At 37.5% G+C, this 23170-nt stretch overlaps 1 protein-coding gene across 3 annotated transcripts in view; it reads right to left on the bottom strand.

Annotated features, from left to right (window-relative positions):
* Positions 1-22598, bottom strand: part of LOC122630184 (tyrosine-protein phosphatase 99A) — a 323505-nt gene extending 300907 nt beyond the window's left edge. The window contains exon 1 of one of the 3 annotated variants that reach the window (XM_043814401.1): positions 21169-22598. In XM_043814401.1, the coding sequence (XP_043670336.1) occupies positions 21169-21253 (85 nt within the window). In that variant the 5' untranslated portion in view covers positions 21254-22598. The remainder of the gene's footprint in view (positions 1-21168) is intronic. The other 2 variants (XM_043814399.1, XM_043814400.1) reach the window with 2 other exon arrangements.
* Between the last annotated feature and the right edge of the window lie 572 nt (positions 22599-23170).

Raw genomic sequence — 23170 nt, 5'->3', positions numbered from 1 at the left:
TACAAATATATTTTGAAATCCTTTATATAGAAAAGAAACAACGAAGACAACGATCGAAAATAATTTTTATAAAATCGTTCGGAAAGCTTGACTACTTGAAACGATTGATTTAAAATTCAACGTTTCCGAGAGAACTGCCGAATTATCGAACGTTTCTCGTATGATTGTTCTAAGAGAAGAGAATTCCCTACGATGTAGAGAGAAACATCGGAAACGTTCGAACGATTTTCACGTAAAGTCCCGACGACTAAGCTTGTCGTAGGTCTCGACTCGAATCGAAACTTGGAGTAGCTCGATGAAGTCCGAGTGCTCGACGAAGTATCTCGACGAACTTGGAGTACTCGATACTATCGTATATATGTATATCGAGTGCTTCTATTCGACGCTACTTGACCCAATTAAATCAGAATTTCGAATACTCGAATACGCGTCCTCTTCTATTGCTCTCTCGCCTCCTCGAAACGTGAAGCCTTTCATACACACATATATATATATATATATATATATATATATATGTATGTATGTATGTATGTATGTGTGTGTATATATGTGTGTGTGTATGTATGTGTAAATACATATATATCCTATGTATATGTACATTCGTGCCTATGCGAGCTTCGAAAAGCTCCCCATGTTATACGTTTACACCTCAACGCGTGTCAGATTTTACGATTGTCCCTCGACGTTCCGTTCCGCAGCACGCGATCCTCGTCCAGCCGAATTGGATTTCAAAACTTGCCTATAAATTCTGAGAGCTCGCGCTATCCGATTGATTTGTCAAAATCAATTTTAAAACCTGGGACGTAAAGCAAGTTTATACGAGCCGATGCGCGATTTGCACCTTCGATAGAAGCTATTGAATTCGAGGTAAACACGGGGGAATGAGGAGTCGGAGATCTGGAATCCGAGAAGCTTGAGATTCTAAAGCTTCCGAGAAAAATTTCTTCATTTCATAAGATTTTTTTTTTTTTTTTTATAATGTCGGTAATACTATCTCTTCTCTCTTTTCTCTCTTTCTTCGTTCTTTTTTCTCATACTTTTCAGACACTATTGTAGAATATTGAACAACGTGAGATTTGCAAATCAAATTAAAAATTCTTTACCTACGGAGAAAATATATTATGCATTCCTATCACTTTCCTTTTGTCAATCTCACTCGCGTGATGGTGTTATGAGAATGAAAATTTGATGTAAAATTTAACGATTTAACTGGAAAAACCACACACGAAGAATGTAGGTATTTGCATGAAAAAGTACGTGTATGAGATTTTTATTAAGACCATTGTTAGCGGTAGAATTTTTAAAAAGTGTCTAAAATAAACAGATGTTTCCTTTTTAATTAGAATAAAATATAGAGATTCGTATTTTCAAAATATTCGATCTTGTTAATTAGATATCGATTGTAAGAAAAGGTCATTCTAAATTTTAGTAACCTGTCATTTTCAATAATGTCTTTAAAATAGTATCGAATATTTTAAAATGTAAAATTGATTGATTCACAGTTCTCGTGGTACAGTTCAAATTCGTTTAAATCAACAAGATCCAAATCGAGCCAAATCGAGCAGTGCGAAATGTTTGCCAACGTTGGCCGCTATTAAGATTCGCTTACGTGTCGGTACATAATTAACTAAGATCGCCAGTAAATGGCTTAGTAACTGTAACATAAATTTATTGTCAGCATCCGCATTAAATCGTGCATTGAGATTTAAACGAAAACTCAGAATAAGTATTAACTCGTAAGGTAAGCAATTCTTATTTATGTAACGTTCTCAAATATTTATAATCGAACATTGATAATCTTTGTTTAACCAATTAAGAATAATCGTAAAAAATTAAGCTTAATTTAATACAACGTTAAGCATAACGTGTCAAATCATATTCTCCTTAAAATCGTCAAATATTTTCCTCGACTATGTACACACACACACACACATACTTATACAAAAACGACATTCGACTCGAAGAGATGTCGATTTAAAATAGATTCGAAAAAGATGCAAGACGCTTTAACACGGATGGAAGGACACGCTTGTAATGTAAGCCAGTTTAGCAAGTAACGGTTGGAACCTTCTAACAAATCGCTTCGCATCGACGGATCCGGAAATACGAAGGTGAAGAAAGCGAAAGAGAGAGAGAGAGAGAAAGAGAAAGAGAGAGAGAGAGAGAGAGAGAGAAAAAAAGAAAGACAAAAAAAAAGAAAAAAAGAAAGTTAGATCACCATGGGCGTATATGGTATGGAAAATCAATTGCCACGTTTCGTTTTCCTCCCTTTTCCAACGCTTACACCCTTCATACCCCATAGCATAGTACCCCATCTCCCTTGCCACCACCCTACTTGACGGCCACCCTTCTCGATACCCCCATCTTTCTTCTCGACCAACATCGGTTTAGTCGGCTTCAAACCTTCTGAATAAATATAACATCCGAGCATTCTTGACAGGCGAAGCCCCCTAGGTATGCACGCGGGAAGGACGTATAAACGAAATAAATTATGCACCCTGACACTTCGCACTTCGCCGAGCCACGGGTAGAGTCGAGAGGAAGAAAGAATATATATATATATATATATATATATATATATATGTCTGTATGCGTGTGTGCTGAAGCGAAAGAAAGAGAGGCAGGAAGATGTATACGCGATTTAAACTTCAAGACGCGAGGAATCGCGAGTCCTTCGAAGATTGGTTGCGTCCTCTTGACGTTAGAACGACGAAGAAATTACTAAACTCGAAGGAACGACTATCATAGATCTTTTCGTATAGATACAAATTCATACTAGATCCCGTCCATATATATAACTTATATCATACAAATGTTCCTATCTTCGACTACAGTTCTATATAAATTATTCTATTGATAAGACTACTTTGTAAAACTGATTTATATCGTATGATAGGATATATCAGATATAATATTTTCTTCTTAATTATCATTCTTAACTCTGATTGTTTACAGAATACAATTGTCTCTAAAGATTCCCTAAAATCGTAATAAGGAAGGGACACGTAAAAGGACCAATGAGAAATCCGTAAGATATTTTCTCTATATACATATATACATTTGTGTATGTGTGTGTGTGTGTGTGTCATGTGTTATACGCTCTCTTTCTCCTCTCGACGAAAAGCTCCGAATTAAGGGATCTAATCTCTTAAGCCCTTTTCGGGTTTTCGTGCATGCCAGTCGTTAGGACTCTGTTTACTTCCCTTATTGGCTCGACGAGTAACGTCACGAGTAAGTAAGAATAGGATAGATATGAAATTATTACTAGTATCTCTCTCTCTTTCTTTTTCTATATCTCTCTTTCTCTTTCTTTCGAACTGCAACTAATACTGCATCTCCTACTTCACATGAATATTAATGCTTGTCGGTCGTTGTCGACGATGGGATCGGATGATTCGAGGGTATTACGCGAAGTATCGACGCGCGTGACGAACACCACAACGATAGGATCGTTTCTTTTGTTCGACGTTGACGCATAGAAAGAGAGAGAGAGAAAGAGAGAGCCCACCCTCGGAAGCGTGAAATTCGGGAGATGGATTTATCGTCGATCGAACGAATTATTTCTCCTTTTTTCCTTTCTTTTTTTTTCTTTTTTTTTTTTTTTTTGTCGAACGTCCATCGCATATATTAAAGGAGGACGAAGTGGAAGGATCGATCTAGTGATTTTTTATATGTCAGATTTCTTCCCTTTATCTAGATATATAGCATCGATATAGGAGAGACGTAAATATATTTAAAAAAAGAAAAAGAGAAGTAATATTCGAGATGCTTGCGACAAATTGAATTAACTTTCAATAAATGTGTTCTTATTAATCAATGTAAATGTAATCATTAATAGAGAAATATATACATATATCTATACATTCGTACATCACACACAAACACACATTTATATATATATATATATATGTATATATATATATATTGAAAGTTGAAGAGAAATGTGGTCGATCCTTTAACGAGAAATAAACGGTCCTGTTTGATATTTATCAGTGATGTACAGTAAACGGCTATCGGACGTATCGTGGACGGCTCAAAGGCTCGTTTCCGAGCACCCCTGACATTGACACAGAGTGTAATTCGCGTTGGCGCGTACAAAAAAATGTATGCGGCTTTACCAACGGTGAAAGCTAGTTTGCCCTACGGTAGCGCGATTAACTTTTCATAAATATGGAAATTACTCGGCTATTCCGCGTCTACGGCTCGGTTAACACCGCGGTCGGCCGTTTATATGTCGTTCGCGCTTATTCACCTTTCTACGAAAGCGCACGAACTCGTTCGAACGATGCACACTGAACGAAAATTTAATCTCCGCGTGGACATCGTTCTATGACAATAAAATGTATAAAGTTGCTATATGTGATCGTAATGTTGAGAGAAAGAGAAAGTATTTGTGAACGCATGTACCTGTGTATTACACTGACTTGTAAATGAGTTCATTTAATATGGCCAATGAACACTTGCAGAACATTGTTTATACTGATATATAATTTTACGAATCTCTCTGTTTATATTAACCTAAAGGAATACACATATTTCGCACATCGACACTTTATTTCGATCGAACATCTTCATTTTCTCATCGTTTCGCCGAATGTATTTTATTATTTGTTCAAACTTAGACGTTTGTAAACTTTTTGTACGGATTATTTCTTTCTTTTTCTTTTTTCATTTAAAGCAAAACGAAATCACTGGTCGATCTTCTCGTGAAAATCTTTTTACATTGTTTGCAATTACGATATATTATCAGCCGAGTGATTTTTCTCTTTCGTCCGATTTAAAGTTCTATTTCCTCGTAACTCGTAGACTGTATCATAGTACTCTCAACGTAAACTATGCGGCCACGTTCTAAGGGGTCGAACTAAAGCGTAGGCGTCCTTATAGAAGGATGATAAAACGACGTCTGCACGCAAGATCATAATTAAAACGCGTCGTTGCAAGCAAGCTCACTTGCTTTATCCGAAATTACATCGTAGATGAAGGTGGTAGTGTATAAAGGGTCTATTACACGTATTTAAAAGTGGGTAGTTTGATATTTTTAAACGGCACTCGACGATAGTTTGAGATAGTAAAAGAAAGATAGAGAGAAAGAGAAAGAGAAAGAAAGAGAGAGAGAGAGAGAGAGAGAGAGAGAGAGAACAAGAGAAGAAGAATGAGTATCATAACTTTGCTTATTGTTAGAAAACTGGCTGCGTAATGCTCTGAATAGAAGCATACCTATACACATACACATATATAGAGAAGGATAGAGAAACTCGATAATGTTTCGTACTAAGAATTATTTATCGCGACAAAAGACTTTCTACATAATATCGGGTAGAAAGATATATAAAATTTTAAGATTAGCGAGTTACAAGAAATCATTCCGTTGAGAGTGTGAATTATTCATGACGATGAAACGCAAACGTAAAATTTCCACAAAGATTTGCAAGGAATTTTATTTCGGATTTTTATGATCTATGTTTAAAAAAAAAAAAAGAAAAAGAAAAAAAAAAGAGAAGGAGACAAGTAAGAAAGAATAAAAAATCGAAAAAGAAAAAAAGGTAAAAGAGAGAAAAAGGAAAGTGATGAACTTATCTGAGAAATTCGTTTAGATCGTTACCTCACCGAAGTCGTCAACGTCAACGTCGACGGAACCCACTTCTTTTTGCCAATTAAATCGTTACATCGGTGTAACCGAAATGAAACCGTACTTTTTATCGGGATTAGAAATTCATGACGGGAAGCCAGTAGTAGGCGGACCTCTAATTTATAACTCCGTTCTTCGGATCGTGCCTAATGGAGCCTCAACAGGCGATTCTTCGACTTAATGGGAGCCTTTTTATATGGAAATCGATAAACTCAGAAAGTTCTTCCTCCCGATTCGCAATTCTTCCTCCTCGTCCTTCTTCTTCTTAATTCTCTATTTTCCTCTCTCTCTCGATAGATATGTGAAATTCACACAGGCATCGACAATCTCGTTACGAGTAATTATAAGACTATCGATATCGTCCAATTCCTATTTGATTTTAAATAACTTTATAACAATGAAAAATATTTCATTGCAATTACGAAGGAAACGAAACGAAATTCTTTGATTTTTTCTATTGGATATTTCATTTCAATTGCAATTTCCTTCTCTTCCGTGTTACTATATATACATATAAATATACAATTTATATATAGGTGTATATATATATATATACGAAGAGGCAAGCAAGCAGACAGACTATTCAGTAGTAGTAGCAATGACAGGGAAAGGGGTCGTCGTATTCGAGTGTATTTCCTTCCACGAAAGCTCGACCGGATAGCAGCCGATTCGGAGCTTTTGTCGCGAGTGCATATCCGGAACGGGATGGTGGTACACGGGCGTTTGATTAAAAAGAGATTCGTCGTCGTGGCGACGAAACGTCGACGTCGGCGATGCACCACTAGCAGTAGCAGTAGCAACAGTAGCAGCAGCAGCAGCAGCAGCAGGAGCAGCAGCAGCAGCAATAGCAATAGCAGAAGGATAGCCGACAGTAGCAGCACAGGGTCTACTACCTAACAGTAGCTTTGTGCTACTCTCGAGGATTACAGTCATATGCGCACGGCCGCCAAGCCACGCGAAGTAAAATCGCACGAGGAGACTCTGCAAACGCGTCTGTCAAAACGGCTTTTTCCCACCTTTTATTGAACGCGAGCGGTGGTCGCGGCAATCGCGATCGCAATACCTCGTTGCAATCTCTTCTCTCTCTCTCTCTCTCTCTCTCTTTATCTCTCTTTCTCTCTCTCTTTATCTCTCTTTCTCTCTATTTCTTTTTCTCTTTGTATTTTTCTCTTTCCCTTTCCGTTTTTCACATGCCTCTAAATCTTTCGTTCTAGCCTAGAAACCAACCACTCGTTCGATTCTGTCTTTCTCTCTCTTTCTCTTTATTTTTTCTCTCTTCCTTTCTCACTCTCGTTCTCTTTTTATACTCTTTCTCTTTCTCTCCTACTCTTCACATTTATCGAGAGTTTAGCAAGAACGCGTTGAGCGATTGGAAATCGCCAGTCTTGAAACTTTAAGCGAGCCATAAAACTCAAAGGCGCGTTACCTCGACTGAAATTCCACTGAGGACGACGAGACTTCGTCTAAACTCGTGTAAAAAGGAAAAGAAGAGAGAGAGAGAGAGAGAGTTTATTTTTTTCTATCACTTTTTCTTATGAATTATTTTTGTATTTATAAGTTTATAATTTATTGTCGTATATTTCTTTCCACGGTCTTAAAAATTCATACAATACTCGAAAGAAAGCTGTCGAAGGAATATCGATAAATCGATCTTATCCTATCGTTCACTTTTGAGAACGTAAATGAAAAGTTAATTTTCTCATCTTTAAAATGGTTTTTGTTCCACGTTTCTACGACTTCTCGTTCCGAAGATATCGCCAAATGAAAATCTCTATTAATAATTTGTCGGTACAGCTGTTCGTAGTAATGATAGTACATAATAAAATAGTAAGATCGAATAAATACTCGGAACAATTAACATAGTTTAGTATTATGGGATGTTCCTTCCAAAAATTATATAGATCAGTCGATCAAAATTAATCAATTTTATTCATTACGTAATATCTTTGAGAACTAATAATCATAAGAACTTCAAACAAAATTCATTTTTTATATTTTCTTTCTCTATCTTTCTACATGCGTACATATATATATATATATATATATTTCTAACAATTTCTTATAAATAATTTTTTAATAAAAAATATTTTAACTCGAACTAGAAATCATTTCTAACGTTATTTATCACTTTTAACGATATGTTCGTAATTGTCAGAAAAACAATTTGTTATGAACAATTGGACAAAAAGAAAACAATTATTTTTTTCTTTCAACCCAACGCAAAATATCGTTCTGATCTCTCTTCGCGTTTTGGAAGCAGTACCCGAGCAAGAGGTAGGTCGTATTGGTGCTAAGAAATGCGATAGGCGTGAAAGATATCGCGCGAGTTGGAGCGATATATCGCGAGCGAGGAATTCCTTGTCTGCAGTCACGTTACGTCGCGTGCTCTCGTTAATGGATCCATCGTGCGCCGATCGTAGAAAGATTTATGCGTGACGAAAAAGTTTATATTTTCTCTATTATTATCAATATTATACTGATTAATAATAATGATTTCATCGTACACATTGTTACATTTTATATAACTATCAGCGAACTATTATAAATATTAATTATAGATTATAGATGAAAATAGATAGATGAAAGTATGACGATAAAAAGAGATAGGAAGAGAAAAGCGTGAATAGAAATCGTGCGATTTTATTGGTATTTTTTTCTCAAGTATTATTATAAATATAACAATTTTATATATAACATAATATAATCGTTAGCTTTTATGTTACGATCAACGAACGATTATAAATAATGGGACGATGAAAATAAAGATAAAGATAAGACGATAGAGAGAGAGAGAGAGAGAGAGAGAGAGAGAGAGAGAGAGAGAGAAGATGAAAAGAAAAAGAGGGACAATGGTAAACAGCGCAACGGTGGGTGGGTGCCTATTCACTCGTTTATCTTTTCACAAAGTTTGTTTCGTAGTGAGGGAAAAGTTCGAAGTACGAAGTAAGTTGTTACCGGTTGAAGGAGATCTAGAAGTAGTTGAAGTAATAATGTAATCGGATTCCTTTTGGACCGTTGGAAGCTGCTAAAACTTAAAGGAAAAGGAGCCAATGAAAATTCGCAAAAGCCAATGGAATTAATAAGACGAGGCTGTGCCGCTATTTTCCCCGCGTTTCCATTCCGAAACGTAATAAAAGGTGAAATGCGAATTAAACGCAACCAAACGAGATCTTACTAGCGGTCCACGCTTCATATTTTATACCCTGGGGCGAAAGATACGAACTACTTTCTCTCTCTCTCTCTCTCTCTCTCTTTTTCTTTCTTATTCTCGCAATGTGCTCGCATTTATCTTTTTCGACGTCTTCCAACGTTCGTATCTTTCGCTGATTTCGAATATTTTTTTTCAGGGCTATAATTTACATAACTAAAATATCGAATGAGGGAAGAAAAATATTTCTTTTGATAAAAGAGATCATTATATATTCAAGAATTGACGTTCTTGGTAATTCGGAGAAATCCAAAAGAAAAGAAATTTATGAACTATATCGAAACGATCAAACGAATTAGAATTTTTCGATATCTTCGCCCTTACCTTTCTCCGTTCATCCCTTTCTCGATAAGAAAAATATATATCTATAGCTACGTAGTTGCAAATTGAAACGGTTCCAAAATCGTTTTCAATCAATGATCCGAAATTATGACTTTATCTTGGCATCGATAAAAGAACGACCATGATCATTTCGTATAATACAATTCAAATATAATAGTACGCATAACGTTATTATGCAAATCACGTCGTTCACGCACTGGTTTCTCTTTCCTATTACAATTCTGTTCTAGTATCGTTGAAATGGTGTTATGGGAACGAACGTATAATATCTGTTTACCCGATATATTAAAAAGCGAATCTCGTTTGTGGGATATACAAACGACTCTGTGATTAAAATTCCTCAAATCAACCAGAATAATTAAATCCGTTTAGAATGCTTCACTAGCACTCAGAGTTTCATCCTCTTTCCTCCCACATCTCTCTCTCTCTCTCTCTCTCTCTCTCTCTCTCTCTCTCTCTCTCTCTCTTGCATCTATCGTGACGTTCCACTGAACTAAACAAATCACGATTCCAATTATTTCGCATTAACTCTAGCACGCCTGATCGAGATCGTAAAATTCCGTAGTGATCAGTTCGACTCGCTTAACACGTATATATACATGTACAAATCGAATCGCTTTCAAACGATTTATCGAACACATTTTCCATGGACAATTTGAAATTTTTTCGTAGAGATAATAATAATAGTCGTGAAAGGAAATCTTACACACACACACACACACACACACACATATATATATATACATATATATATATACATAGTTAAATCCAAAGATTACTTTAAGAGATAGCACTAAAGTGGCTGATCTATCAAGAAGATTAACTTTAAGTGGGAATTACTCGATAATGCGTAACTAATAGCGCGTTCACGACAGGTTATCGATAATGAGGGGACCACTGACGCGCGAAAAGCTTAACGCTAATTATCGCCTGAAACACCCTCGGTCGAAGCACCCATCCACCCACCCCCCTCCTCTATTCCTCACCATCCCGCCCAATGGTGATTTTTCTCCGATAAGAAATTACGGAGCTGGAACGGGGAGTTCGATAAAAAGTCTCGGACTAAAAATGTGTCCCCTCTGTGCCTCGTAATTACGTTCACGGTCGCGATAACCTTCCAAGATCCCAAGAAGATCGACTTTTGAGCATATCTCGTTACATTCGCCTAATGAAAGAAATTTTACGAATTCATCTTCTACCTGTTTATATATGTGAATGCCGTGTCTCTTTATCTCTCTTTCTTTATATATGGAAATGTATGTTTCGCGAAGGGGTATGTGTCTGTGTGTGTTATCGAACGATCGTTTTCAAAAACTTCCGAAAGCGAGCCAGATCAAAAGAACCGCCGACGTATGTACCTCTTCTGTCGTGATTCCTTTTTCTTCCTTTTTTCCCTTTTACCCCTCTTTTCGAAAGCGCTCGCATTTCCCTTTTTTTTGCCTTTGCCTTTCCAGTCGATACTCGCGTGGTGGTTCTCCTATTGTGTCTAGCAATATATATAGCGACTATACTAGCTAGGACCTGGCTCGTATCCTCGTCGATTCCCGCATGCGTTAGGGGACCATTTCCAGGCATTATGATTGCGGAATGGTTCCAGCCGTTGTGTTCATAGTACCGCTACACTTTGTATGAAAGATTAGACCACAGATGAGAGAGAGAGAGAGAGGGAGATAGAGAGGAAGAGAGATAGCCAAACACTTTACCGATGTTGTTCATGCCAGTGAATCTCTTCGTAAATATCTATGGACGTACTTAAGAAAAAAAGAGAGAGAGAGAACTTTAGGTTTAATACTTAAAATCGATCATGAAAGGACCGATGTTGTCATAGTAACGTTTCTTATATTCATTATCGTTATCGCGATCGTTTAACTCTTCGACTTGCTTTACTGTTGAAACAGAAATTTTCCAAAAGAGAAGTAGAGATAGAGAGAGATACAGAGAGAGAGAGAGAGAGAGAGAGAGAGGGGGGAGAGAAGAGACATTAAACTGTTTGCACGTAGCTCGAGGAACTTTGGTAATGGAGTAAACGGACTTAATGCGCGTCACGATTACGCGTTAAAGCGAAACTGTTACCGCTCGGTAACGTGTTACTTCGAGTTATAGAAATTTCGGAACGCTCGACTCACCGCGAAACCGTTAAATCGAGCTTCGAGAGAAAACGTATTATCCTATTAGAACGATGACAGCTGTCCGAAGGAATAAAATAAGGGACAGTATTGTATATAAAGCTTTCTAGGTAAGCCTTAATAAACTACCACTCTCACGGCGACCTAGTTTCGTAAACGGAAGCGATGTGAAAACGCATTGCGGATTTCACTTCCATTTTATTAACCGTTACTATTGCATTAACTGGAAAAACAATGGTATGCAGTTATCGATTTGTAACGGAGAGAACGATCGATTGTTCCTCAACGATTTGCAATAATCCTACTTATCTACGGTCCATCAATCTAATAAATATCTCGATGTAATAAGAGAAAGTAGAAGGGATATGTTGTTTAACGAATTTCAAACGTATCTAATTCAATCAATTCGATCAAGAGGAAATTAAAGAATATTGATGAATCATTGTTGAATCGAAACGTTCAAAGTAAACTATGATTGAAAGTTTAGATCAATGATTGGATTCAAACTGAAAATTTGAAGAACAAAGTATGTACCGTATCGAGCGTACATTTACTAAGTTAAAGAAGATTACAAAATTCATTTGGAAAAGCAGCCGAGTTTGAAAGTTTACAACGAAGTTTATCATTATCGTCGAACGAAGAACAACCGAGCACAATCGGTCGCTTTTATAAATCTGAAGGTAGCTTCGATTATTTCGAAGAGAATCGTTAACGAAACGACGAAGCTTTACCATTGACATGCGATCACAATGCTATCACAAAGGGATTGCGATTGGAACGCTGACTTTCACGAAGTATTACGAGCAATGCGGAAAGCTCCCTGGTAAAGTTGGTTCGCACGGGCATACACAATAATGCAGACCGCGTACACGGCCTGCTTGATTAATTCTATACGCTCTATCGAGAATCAGCTGTGAGCGAACACAGAGAATGACGGTTTATCTAGCGCGAAGCTTGTAACTCTTTTGAGTAAAAGGGCCGAGTCAAGATAGATACTGTTTAACCGTGGTTCGATCACCATTATACCATTTTCAATCATGTTTGTATCTATTGCAAATAATTTAGATAAACAATTTGACGTATATACATACATAGTGTGTGTGTATTTAATAAATGAAAAATATAATTCCACAAATAAAATATAATCTGAACGTAAAATGAAAATCCGTCATTTCTTTTTTTTTTCTTTTTTTTTCTTTTCGAGCTAGCAAATTATTTCACTTCTTTTCCCTACGGAAATCACAAAAAAAAAAGGAAAGAAAAAGGAGAACGACAAGCTCGTTCAATTCTTAATCGCTCTTGAGAAATTCAATTTCATCGATACCAATGACTGGTCCGACTTATCGCAAACGCAAAGGCATTCACACGAGCACCTTACTTTTCCCTCATTTTACTTCCCACCATCTTTTCTTCTTTCTACTCGTCTTCTTTCTCTATCCTTCCCTTTTCTTCTCGTCGATCGATATTTTCATTCTAAGGCGAACTCCCAACCTCATCTCCGAAGGATTTAAATCTTCGAATTAATTCCCTTTCGTTATGATCGGACGTAAATCATTGACGACGTTGCTGGGAAATAAAACTCGAGGTCCCTTGGGTGCTACTTTACCATCTCTTTTCTAAGTTTCATAAGACGAAACGATCATCATTGATCTCTCTCTCTCTCTCTCTCTCTCTCTTTCTCTCTCTCTTTTCTTTTATACTAAGAATATCATACTCAACATATAAATGCATAGACGAACATACTTATGCAAATGACGTGGCATCACCGAATCCTTTGACGTTATTTCTAACAAAGTTCTCACTTTACCATGAGTTCTCTTTTAGTATAAGTCAGATGAAACGAATATCCCCAGGCACAAGACAAGAGTAACAATAGATAATACCATTTTACAATCTTTTCGGTTCATATAAATTTTTGTCCATTACTCTCCTTAACCTCCTGAACTAGACGTTAATTCGGAATTTCATTTTAAAAAGAAGAAAAAAAAAAAGAGAAAAGAAAAAAGAAAAAAGAAACAGGTTCCGATCTCTTTTCCGTAAATACCATCGTGATCAAAACATAGGTCGGCAAAACGACGAGGGTACGAGCCACTGACCATGATCTGGATTCTTGCCAAAAGATTATACTCTACTAGAATGACCTAGAAAAATATTTGATCTTCTCGTAATTGCATCTACCTTAGTAAGTTATACATATGTCTTCAAATTATCGTTTAAATGTATATCATATTTTCGCGTGTATGATTCATTGATATCGATTATGAAATTAACGACGATAACAGTTCCAATGATAACGGCTTCAAAGAGAGAGAGAGAGAGAGAGAGAGAGAGAGAGAGAGAGAGAGAGAGAGAGAGAAGCGCTTTCTCCGTATTATGGGGTAGCATTGCTCAAAATCGAATCAGTCGTTTCCCAGTAAGATTAGATATACAACCACGTCTTGGCAAGAAGATATCGATAATTACGTTGGACGGGATGTTCGGGTAGAGAAAGGAGGGTTGGTTTCCTCCAAATTTGATGCATCCTAAATGGTAGGTATCTACGTGAAATACGAAGAACGAAATCTATAGAACGCACGTGCGTTCTTCATTTTTGACTGGCTTTGCTCTCTGATCCGTGACGTCGTCTTACGTTTTATCCTTTCAACCCCGAGTCTTTTTCTCTTTCTTCTTTTCCTTTTTCTTCTTTTTCTTCTTCTTCTTCTTCTTCTTCTTCTTCTTCTACTTGAATATATTTTCCTTACGTAATACCTTTACGTTTCGCGCGTTTCTTAAACGCTAACGCTTCGAGGATCAAACGAGAACTTTTCCTTTCCGAGACTTTAGCCCGTATTTCCAGCGACGAAATATCATCTAAAAAGAGCAACGTAATATATCGCTTTTGACTTTCAAACTGAAGTCCATAGAAGAACGAAGAGTTCATTTTCAATTTTTAATCAATGATCGACGATAATTTGCGAATAAAAATTCTTCGGATCGATCTTAGGGATATAATGGAGGGTAATATGAACGATCTATGGGTGTATGAACGAACGTCTATTGTGCGGTCTCTATTGTCGTGTTGTTCGATTCTCTCGAAATAGCGTACGATTTATTGGCTTTTTAATTTTTAAATCGAATTTTAACGTTCGCCTATGATGCCAGGAATAAAAGATCGAGATCTCGAAGAGAGGAGATCGACAATTCTTATTCTCTCTTTTGTATCGTATGTAATCTACGAAGGAGGTTGTATGAAAAGGTAGAAAATCTATGACGTAGTATATTTTATAAAAAATTATACGAACGAGTAGGTATACGGTACGTATACACAGACGCACAGAGTTACGCGTACACATTGAATTCTTCCACGCGTCGAAATAAAATATGTACCCCGAAGCGGTTCGTGAAAACGGGACACACGTAAGATTTCGAAGTAAACTCTTCCCGTCGACAAAATATACGGTTATGAATCCGTAGCTTGTAATTCCAAGAATTCATATTTTTGCAATGGAATTTGTAAAAGGGATGAGAGAACTCAAAAACTTGAAAACTCGAAGTCCCATCGAGAAAGGACTCGACGTCGTCGCTTCATAATAAATTCACTCGGTCATGAATTCTTTTGCAAGAGGTCAAAATTATGTCTCCTATCCCTCCTCACCGTCTTCGAGATAACGAATCACCAAGTACTATCCAAGAATTTCTCCAATTAACATTCGTTCGAAACGTCATGCGCTCGTCGCGGTGGCATCTCCGATAGTTAATCGATAGCCGTTCGAGCTTCTGGAAGAGAATTCTGCAATTTCATCAGCCTCCTTTCATCCTTCGTCCGCTTTTCTTCCCCCTTTCCTTTTACTTCTCTCTCGAACCTCTTTAAACCTCATTTTCCAATTCGTCTTCTTTCGCAATGTCTAAAACACGTTTGCTAGTAATGTCCATGTAGAATTAAAAATCGCTTATCGATGAAACTGGGAATGACCAAAAATAAATAAAAGGAAGGAAGGAAGGAAGGAAGGAAGGTATAGTATAAAATCAAACGAGTAATGTTGCGAAATGTAGCCGTTAATTGCGATTCCGATATATATGTATATATATATACATATATATATATATACACACATATATAGAAAGTAGATACGTGGTTGACAGAGCAAAACACATGCAAACATTTGTTAAAATGAGAGAAAGGGAGATAGAGATAGTGAGGTCGCACAGTGTACGGATGTAGTCAGAGTACATCCCAGATACATACGTTTCGTATACGCACACCCTGTAAATTTTCAACGTATATAAGTATATACGTGAACGTGCACGTAGATACCTACATTCCTTAGGTCTAATTCAGAGAGAACGCTCCACTATCTCCGGAATGCGACCTTTCTTCGTGGTGGACGGTTCATTTACTTCCCTCTCGTCTCTACCACATCGCGAGGGCGTTACATTTAGCGCGATATTCACTCGTAAGTGTTCATTAAAGCTGACGTTAAGCTTGGCAATGTGTCTATATGTGCATATGTATACGCATGTCTAGATATACATATACATATCCATATATATATATGTATATATGTATATGTATATGTATATGTATGGAAAGGATCGGAGCGAGAGAAACACGTATATAGAACACACAGATAGGCGTTAACGGTAACGGTAAGATTTATAAGCGCCATGAGAGGTGTCGAGTCGAGAGGGACGATAAGGAGGTCAGAACGGTACGATTGTTAGTGTCCCATTTTCCGGTTGACATATTTTTGCAGCGCCTTTGGGACTGGAATATAACATACGTTTCGTTTCTCTCGTTTATGTCGCTTAAAATTCTGACCTATCTTTTCTTCATCTTTTCCTTCTTTCTGGTCTGATCAAAAAATTCCTTCAAAGAACTTATTTGTTTTCATTTTTATTGTTTCTATTTTTGTTTTGTTTTTTTTTCTTTTTCATACCAATCGCCTATTACCTTTTCTCTTTCTTTCTTTCTTTCTTTCTTTCTCACGCGATCTTATTGACGAGCACCGCTTTCTTTTTTTTTTTTTTCTTAATAATCGTCGTTTCAAAAGCTTCCACTAAAAGCATTTTACCTATTCTAGCGGAAAGCTTAATGAAAATCTACAGGTTGATAGGTATAGTACCCAGTAGCGGAGAATATAAGTTTACCACTCGTCGTCGTTATTCTCGCCCTCGTCGTTCTTCCGCCGAAGCTTTACACAAACATTAATTCGCGTGTATGCCGCATGGAGAATGAATTCCCTTGAAATGTTACCCTCCGTCGTTGTCAGGTCGGGCTCGATATTTGCGGTAGCGCAATTACATCCAACGCTTACATCAAATTTTCTAACAATAATGAAAAGTACGATAACGTTTTCAATTTAGTTTGTGTTTAACTTAGAAAAGGGATTGTTACTTTATTATACTATCAATTATAAGATAATTTCTATATTTTAATAATAGAAACGTTAAAATAATCAATTAAATATCAAATAACGAGAACAAGATATGTATGAACGATTTCCTATTATTTGTAACGTTTCAAATATTACCTCTTCGATGGATGAAAACACTCAACATCTTTTTTTTTTAATATACGTAAAACACTAAAGAAAAATATATCCCAACGTTTTCGCGATTCTATACTTTCCTATCGGCGTATATCTTCGTAACTGCTCGATACCAACTTCAACACTTCGTTACTCGACCTTTGTATTTCATTAGTAGTACGAACCATTAGTTTCTTTTCGCATCGTTTCACAATCACGTTCATTTTAAATTATGATTCCATTTTGTTAATAAGTTTAACAATCAATTATGTAAAAACATTTTTACATAAAATTCTTTATACTTGTATGTTCTTAATAAATGCTAATTAAGAGGAAGAGAATGTATGTATATACGAGAGAGAAAGAGAGAGAGAGAGAGAGAGAGAGAGAGAGAAAGAGAGAGAGAGAGAGAGAAGCAAGGAATATTAACGTTTCACCCTGAGAAAATCCCGGCCACGAATAGATCACGTTAATTACACGAAGAGACCGATATTTCCGAGGAAACACGGCAGCCTTCGCCTTGTTTAGCGAGACGAGGAATCTTCTCTTGATTATCCATCCTCGTATTATAAATGTCAACAATAATTAACGCAATAATTAAACTTCGACCACCGTATCTCTTTCTCTCTCTCTCTCTCTCTCTCTCTCTCTCTCTATCTATCTATCTATTTATCTCTTTTTCTTTCTCTTTCTTTTTCTCTCCCTTTCTCTTATTTTTCCTTTCATCTCCTTAACTATCTTCCTTTCGTGCTTCTTAGGAGCAACAAGCAATAGAAGTTACAACTTCTCAACATTCTAACAGAATACGGTCTTTTTTTAATAAACATATATCGTATATTAAGATATAGTATAGAAGTAAATGCACTACAAGCAAAAGCTGGCAGGAATAGTAGTAACGACGACACGATAGGTAGTCGGTTTTCTTTTCACGTGGTCTTTTCAAATTCGCAAAAGTCGCAGCAGTTTCGTTTCGAGCGTTTCGTATAGGATTATACATAGGATTGTATCTACGTATATATGTACGTACGTACAACGTACTTATAGCTCATCTGTGAATGCACACATACTTCGTCATCGAGCCTTCTATTTGCGGTCTGAAAAGCCTTTACCGACACCGATGCGCGGTTTAAAGAGAGAAAGAGAGAAAACGAGATGAGAATAAAAAAAGGAAGGAAGAAAAAGAGAAAAGAAGAACAAAAAGAAGCATAGGAACGAAAGGGCTCTAACCTCAAGTGTTTACGTTAACTCGGTTTCGTTTCACGGTATAAATCCAAAAGTGTACGAGAAAGAAAGAAAAAGAAAATAGAGAGAGATAGAGATAGGTAGATAGATGGATAGATAGATAGATAGATAGATAGAGAGAGAGAAAGAGAGAGAGAAAATTTTTGGTCAACGTAAATCATACGATAATAATTTTAATTACGTGTGATTTCAATTGATCAATTGATCGATATCCTATTTTTTGGAATTGCGTTTTTATCTCTATCTTACATATGTTATTTCATATGATAATCGTACAATTTCGATAATCGTTTAGCAGATTATTCGTTAATATCATCGTCGACCAGCTCGATTGGTGATTTCTCACAGCTTATCTTCGTTTCGAAATGGCCAGCAAAAAGTTACGGCCTTTTAATAACTCGATTTAGTCGGCCGAAATCGAACCGTTCCAATCGAAGATTAATGCACGAGTAGAAATATATAGTTATTGATTTTCGTTAGCTACACTTTAGCTTTCGAATATATATTCGATGATTGTGATCTCTCTCGCTTTCGTGCGCTCTCTCTCTCTCTCTCTCTCTCTCTCTCTTTCTCTCTCTAATGGGTACACGTGAACTATTATCATTACTTCGACAGATGCCCCCCTGTAGTAATTAAATTCATTAATAACATATTCTCACTTGCTCGGCTCGTTAATATTGTTAACGCCGTAACGCTAGTTAAAACGATATTAATAAATCCAAAAAAAAAAAAAGAGAAACATTTTCACCATGTAAAATACATCATTTATATAGTTATTATCAAGTGCCCGAAAGGTCGTAAACACGACCTGATTTTTCTGAAGAGACCCTTTCAAAACGAAATTTAATTAAAATAGCGTTCTTTTTTTCCCTTGAGGAAAATTAAATGACATGAATCGAAATGTCGTAACATTTGTTACATTTTAATTAAATAAAAATGTATATGGATAGTTTGATAATAGCTGATGTGTAAAGTGATACGTGTACAAACATATATATATATATATATATATATATTTTTTTTTTAACGTTGAACACGTTAATAATAAATTTTGTCTATAGACTCTTACTCTTTATTAATAAAAGATATAATTTAGTTTCCTCTTTAGTATTTTTTGTGATTCAAGCGATTCATCATTTTTATTAAGTATTCAGCTATAATCAATAGATATTATATACTCGTTAATGTCAGTTACACTTTCACCAACATCTAGAAATATTGTAGAGAGCTACGGATATTGCGAACAAGTGCGAGTTAATGCTTGCGAACGCTCTGATTAAATTCAGGTTTTGAGCTACGTGGTCAGGCTTGCGGTAATGAGATTTCACGTTACACTTACGTCTTTCCCTTGGAAAACAAGCTTGTGTAATCGTCTTTGTGGATAAATCGTGATGGATCTTTTCAACGCGGTACAATAATGGTCATTTAAAATGTTTGTTCGTCAAGAAGAAGAAAATGAAATAAAGACTATTGACATTATATATATATATATATATATCCTTTTTTTATCAAATTCATCGACCGATATACATAGAAATAGAAATTATTGTCATTGTTCTTATTATCATTATTATAATTATTTGATTTTAATTACATTTCACTTTGGTAGATTTTCGACGCAAATCGAGTACACGTAAACTTCCTAACGTCGTACCGTACGATAAGTTCTTACGGAATGGACAGCTAATTAAATCGAAGCCGATAAGGTCTCTCCACATAATTTATGCGCCGTCTACATTATATCCGATACACGAGGTTGTTCGCTTTCGCGATAAAAGAAGCGTGCTTTCTCTCTCTTTCTCTCTTTCGCATTCTCTCTCTTTTTCTCTTTCTCTCTCTCTCTCTCTCTCTCTCTTTCTTTCGCGAACGAGCGCGCGGGCGCGGGAAAGAGGCTATCTCGTCATCGTTGTTTACAGTTACGACGAGGGCAGCTTGCACGCTCGTTGGGAAGGAAAAGGTTAAAGTAATTCTCGCGTCGAACCCTTCGCCGGAACGTTGCATACATTCATATTCACTAGTTTTTTCTTTTTCTCTCTAACTCTCATCCTGCACCCTCAATCTCCCCCTCTCTCTTTCTCTCTTTTTCTTTATCTATCTATCTATCTATCTATCTCTTTTTACCACGAAGCATAGCACGAGCAGATATTTACCGGCTCAAGAGTGCCGTGATTAAAAATGCTTTCTCTCCGTTATTTCGACGTACTATTTCTCCGCGTCCCGTAATAATCACCGTCGCCGTCAGGAAGATTAAAGCAGAAGCTACGATTTTCAGCGTAAAAGCATCGACGGTTCTCTATTTTCCCTTTCCCTCTCTCTCTCTCTCTCTCTCTCTCTCTCTCTCTCTCTCTCTCTCTCTCTCTTTTACACACGCATATCTACGAAATATACGCTCGGATCAAAATGACAGTCGCGTTATGTCTCTCAAAAAGCGGACTTTGCCTTTTCTCTTTCTCTCTCTTCTATTCGAACGACCTTTCTCATTCCCATCTTCCTCGATACACTTCAAGCGACCGATATTTCACGAGGAAACGTTATTTTCCCTATCGACGTTGAGGTGAAAAGAATCGCCACCCTCCTCATCACCTTGGCACCGTCAACGATCGAAAACAGCGATCGTTAGCATCGACGTGGAGCCTTAATTACGATCGATACCAATGAATCTGTCTCCCTCTTTCTCCCTCCCTCCCTCTCTCTCTCTCTCTCTCTCTCTCTCTCTTTCTCACCCTTTCTCTCCTATACTCTTTTTATCCTTCTCTCTTCTTAGCTTCGAGTCGAGAAGCTACGTTATATCTGTCGCATCAAGCTACAAGTAACACTTCGCCACGTAACAAAAGTTACTTCATTATCGGAAAAGTTTGTTCGCGTTCGGTCCATCGTCGAGTTGCCGTGGGGGATAAAGAAATCTATCTCACTCGCTCTCTTCCTATTCTCTGCCTATCTTTATCCAGCCTATGCAATATCCGTCCTCGTAGTTTTTCACGAGGTACGACGACTCTTATCGAATCAGAAATATAAAGAAGAAGGGAGAAAGGTAGAAAGGACTTGAAAAGGGATCGAAAGAAAAATAAGAGAAGGAGAAAAAAAAAGGACGAAGAAGAAAAAAGTTTTACTCACCGGACAGTCCTCCAGCTGCTGTAGCCTTGAAGACGACCCATATGAGATAAGCGTAGATAATCCTTCCGCGATTCCACGCATCCATGATGCTCGAATGAATTTTATTGCCACCTTACGCACGATGCCACCGACGACGACAACGATGACGACGACGACGACGACGACGTTAAGCCTAATTCGATAAACGCGACTGCCGTTACGCGTCACCACCGTTGGTGGTTGTTGTTCGAGCATAGGCGTGTTTACCCGAATACATAAATGCACACACACACATACACTTAGACAGGTCTTTCTCTTTCTCTCTCTCTCTCTCTCTCTCGTAATATTTGCGACTGTTCTTCCTCTTTTATCTAAAACAGATCTATACTTTTAATCTCGATGCACACACGCGGCGAACTAACAACTCGAACGAATAACCGGTAAGATCGTGGTGAATCCATTTCACGCACATGTCCACTACGAAACGAGAAGAGGAATTCTTTGTGTCTGTGTCTCTGTATATGAGTTTTATCCGGGTCTTATCGCGCACAGTACAGTCCGTTTCATAGTTCGAAGTCGAAAGATTTTATCAGATATTTTCTCTTTCTTCCTTTCCTTTTTATAGAAGACGTTCGTTAACCTATAGAAAAACACTGTCGTACGATCTTCTCTGAAAATTGTTATGACGAATATCGACACGTTTCATCGTCGAGATTCGCGTATGCGAGTGAAAAGCGCGCGACTCCGACGACGCGCACGCAACGATCCGGAGGGTGCATTTCGCGTGTTACTGACGACACTCGCGTCTTATTTCTTCCTTCCTTCCTTCCTTCCTTCCTTCCTTCGTTCTTCCTTTTCTTCCTTTTTTTCCTTTCTTTCTTTCTTTTCACAATTCACGCGTGTCTATCAAGCTTGTTTTGTTCACATTCGTTGACAGAACACAATTCGAGGCCGACAAGAAAAGTTCAATATCCTTTCGTTGTCTCGTAAAACAGAAAAAAAAAAGAATCTCCAAGTTGGTCACTTTGTTCTCGGTCCGTTCGAGTTCATGAATATGTAAACACAATTAAAAAATCTTCGTAGAAATCTTATCCGATCGGAATTAACTTGAACACAATAGAACTCGTTTAATATCATCCAAGTTCGTAAGAATCGATTATAGACGGGATTTCTCACTCACTGCAGGATGTTTCGACAATGAACTCGCGGAAAAGAGGAACTCCGAAGAAGAATAAGAAGAATAAGAAGAACCAGAAGAAGAAGTAGAAGAAGAAGAAGAGAAACCGGTCGGTAACTTCCGTGGTGATCATTCGTGGAGAACGTTGAGAGTCTCGTGAGCACTGAAAATACTCGCGACGTTGGAACTAGTAGCCGGGGCGAAGGAGCAGCAAGTCCGCTGCTAAGGCGAGAGCGATCGAGCGAGGAGAAAAAGAGAGTTGAGCTCGGACGAAGAACGAAAGAGAGAGAGAAGGAGAGAGAAGGAGAGAGAATGAGAAAGAGAGAGTAAAAGAAAAAGAGAGAAAAAGGGGTGGGGTAGTGGGGGAGGGGTAAAAGGAAGGACGGAGGGACGAGGACAGGGCTGGTCGTCGAACCGGTTTCACTCCCGGAGATCGCAACGGGCCAATTGGAAATACCACTGACAATGAGTCCACCCGAGTTGGCCGCCTTACGATCTCCCGACGTTCTTCACCTGGTGACGACGACGACGAGTACGACGACGACGAAGAGGACGAAGAAGACCAGGACGAAGATCTTCTTCGAGTGATCGCGATAGTAAAACGCGATCGAGCGTGGATCCGGTCCGACCACTGCCAGGTGACTCCAAGGAAGCTGAATCTCGAGTTCGATATGCTTTCGAGCGTGAAGAAGGGAAAGACGTGTTCCTAGGATTCGATCCTTTTTTTTAACTCTCCAAACAATCTTTTGTATTTCTTACACATTAGATTTATATGCAAGCTTTGTAAATGATTGATCGTTGAAATCGTTTATTAATGAAAATATTCCTTTTTTTCCTCTCTTTTTT

This window comes from Vespula pensylvanica, chromosome 6 (genome assembly GCF_014466175.1).
Source record: "Vespula pensylvanica isolate Volc-1 chromosome 6, ASM1446617v1, whole genome shotgun sequence".
Classification (NCBI taxonomy): Eukaryota; Metazoa; Arthropoda; class Insecta; order Hymenoptera; family Vespidae; genus Vespula; species Vespula pensylvanica.
Note: the sequence above shows the minus strand (reverse complement) of the source record. Positions and strands in the feature narration are given on the sequence as shown.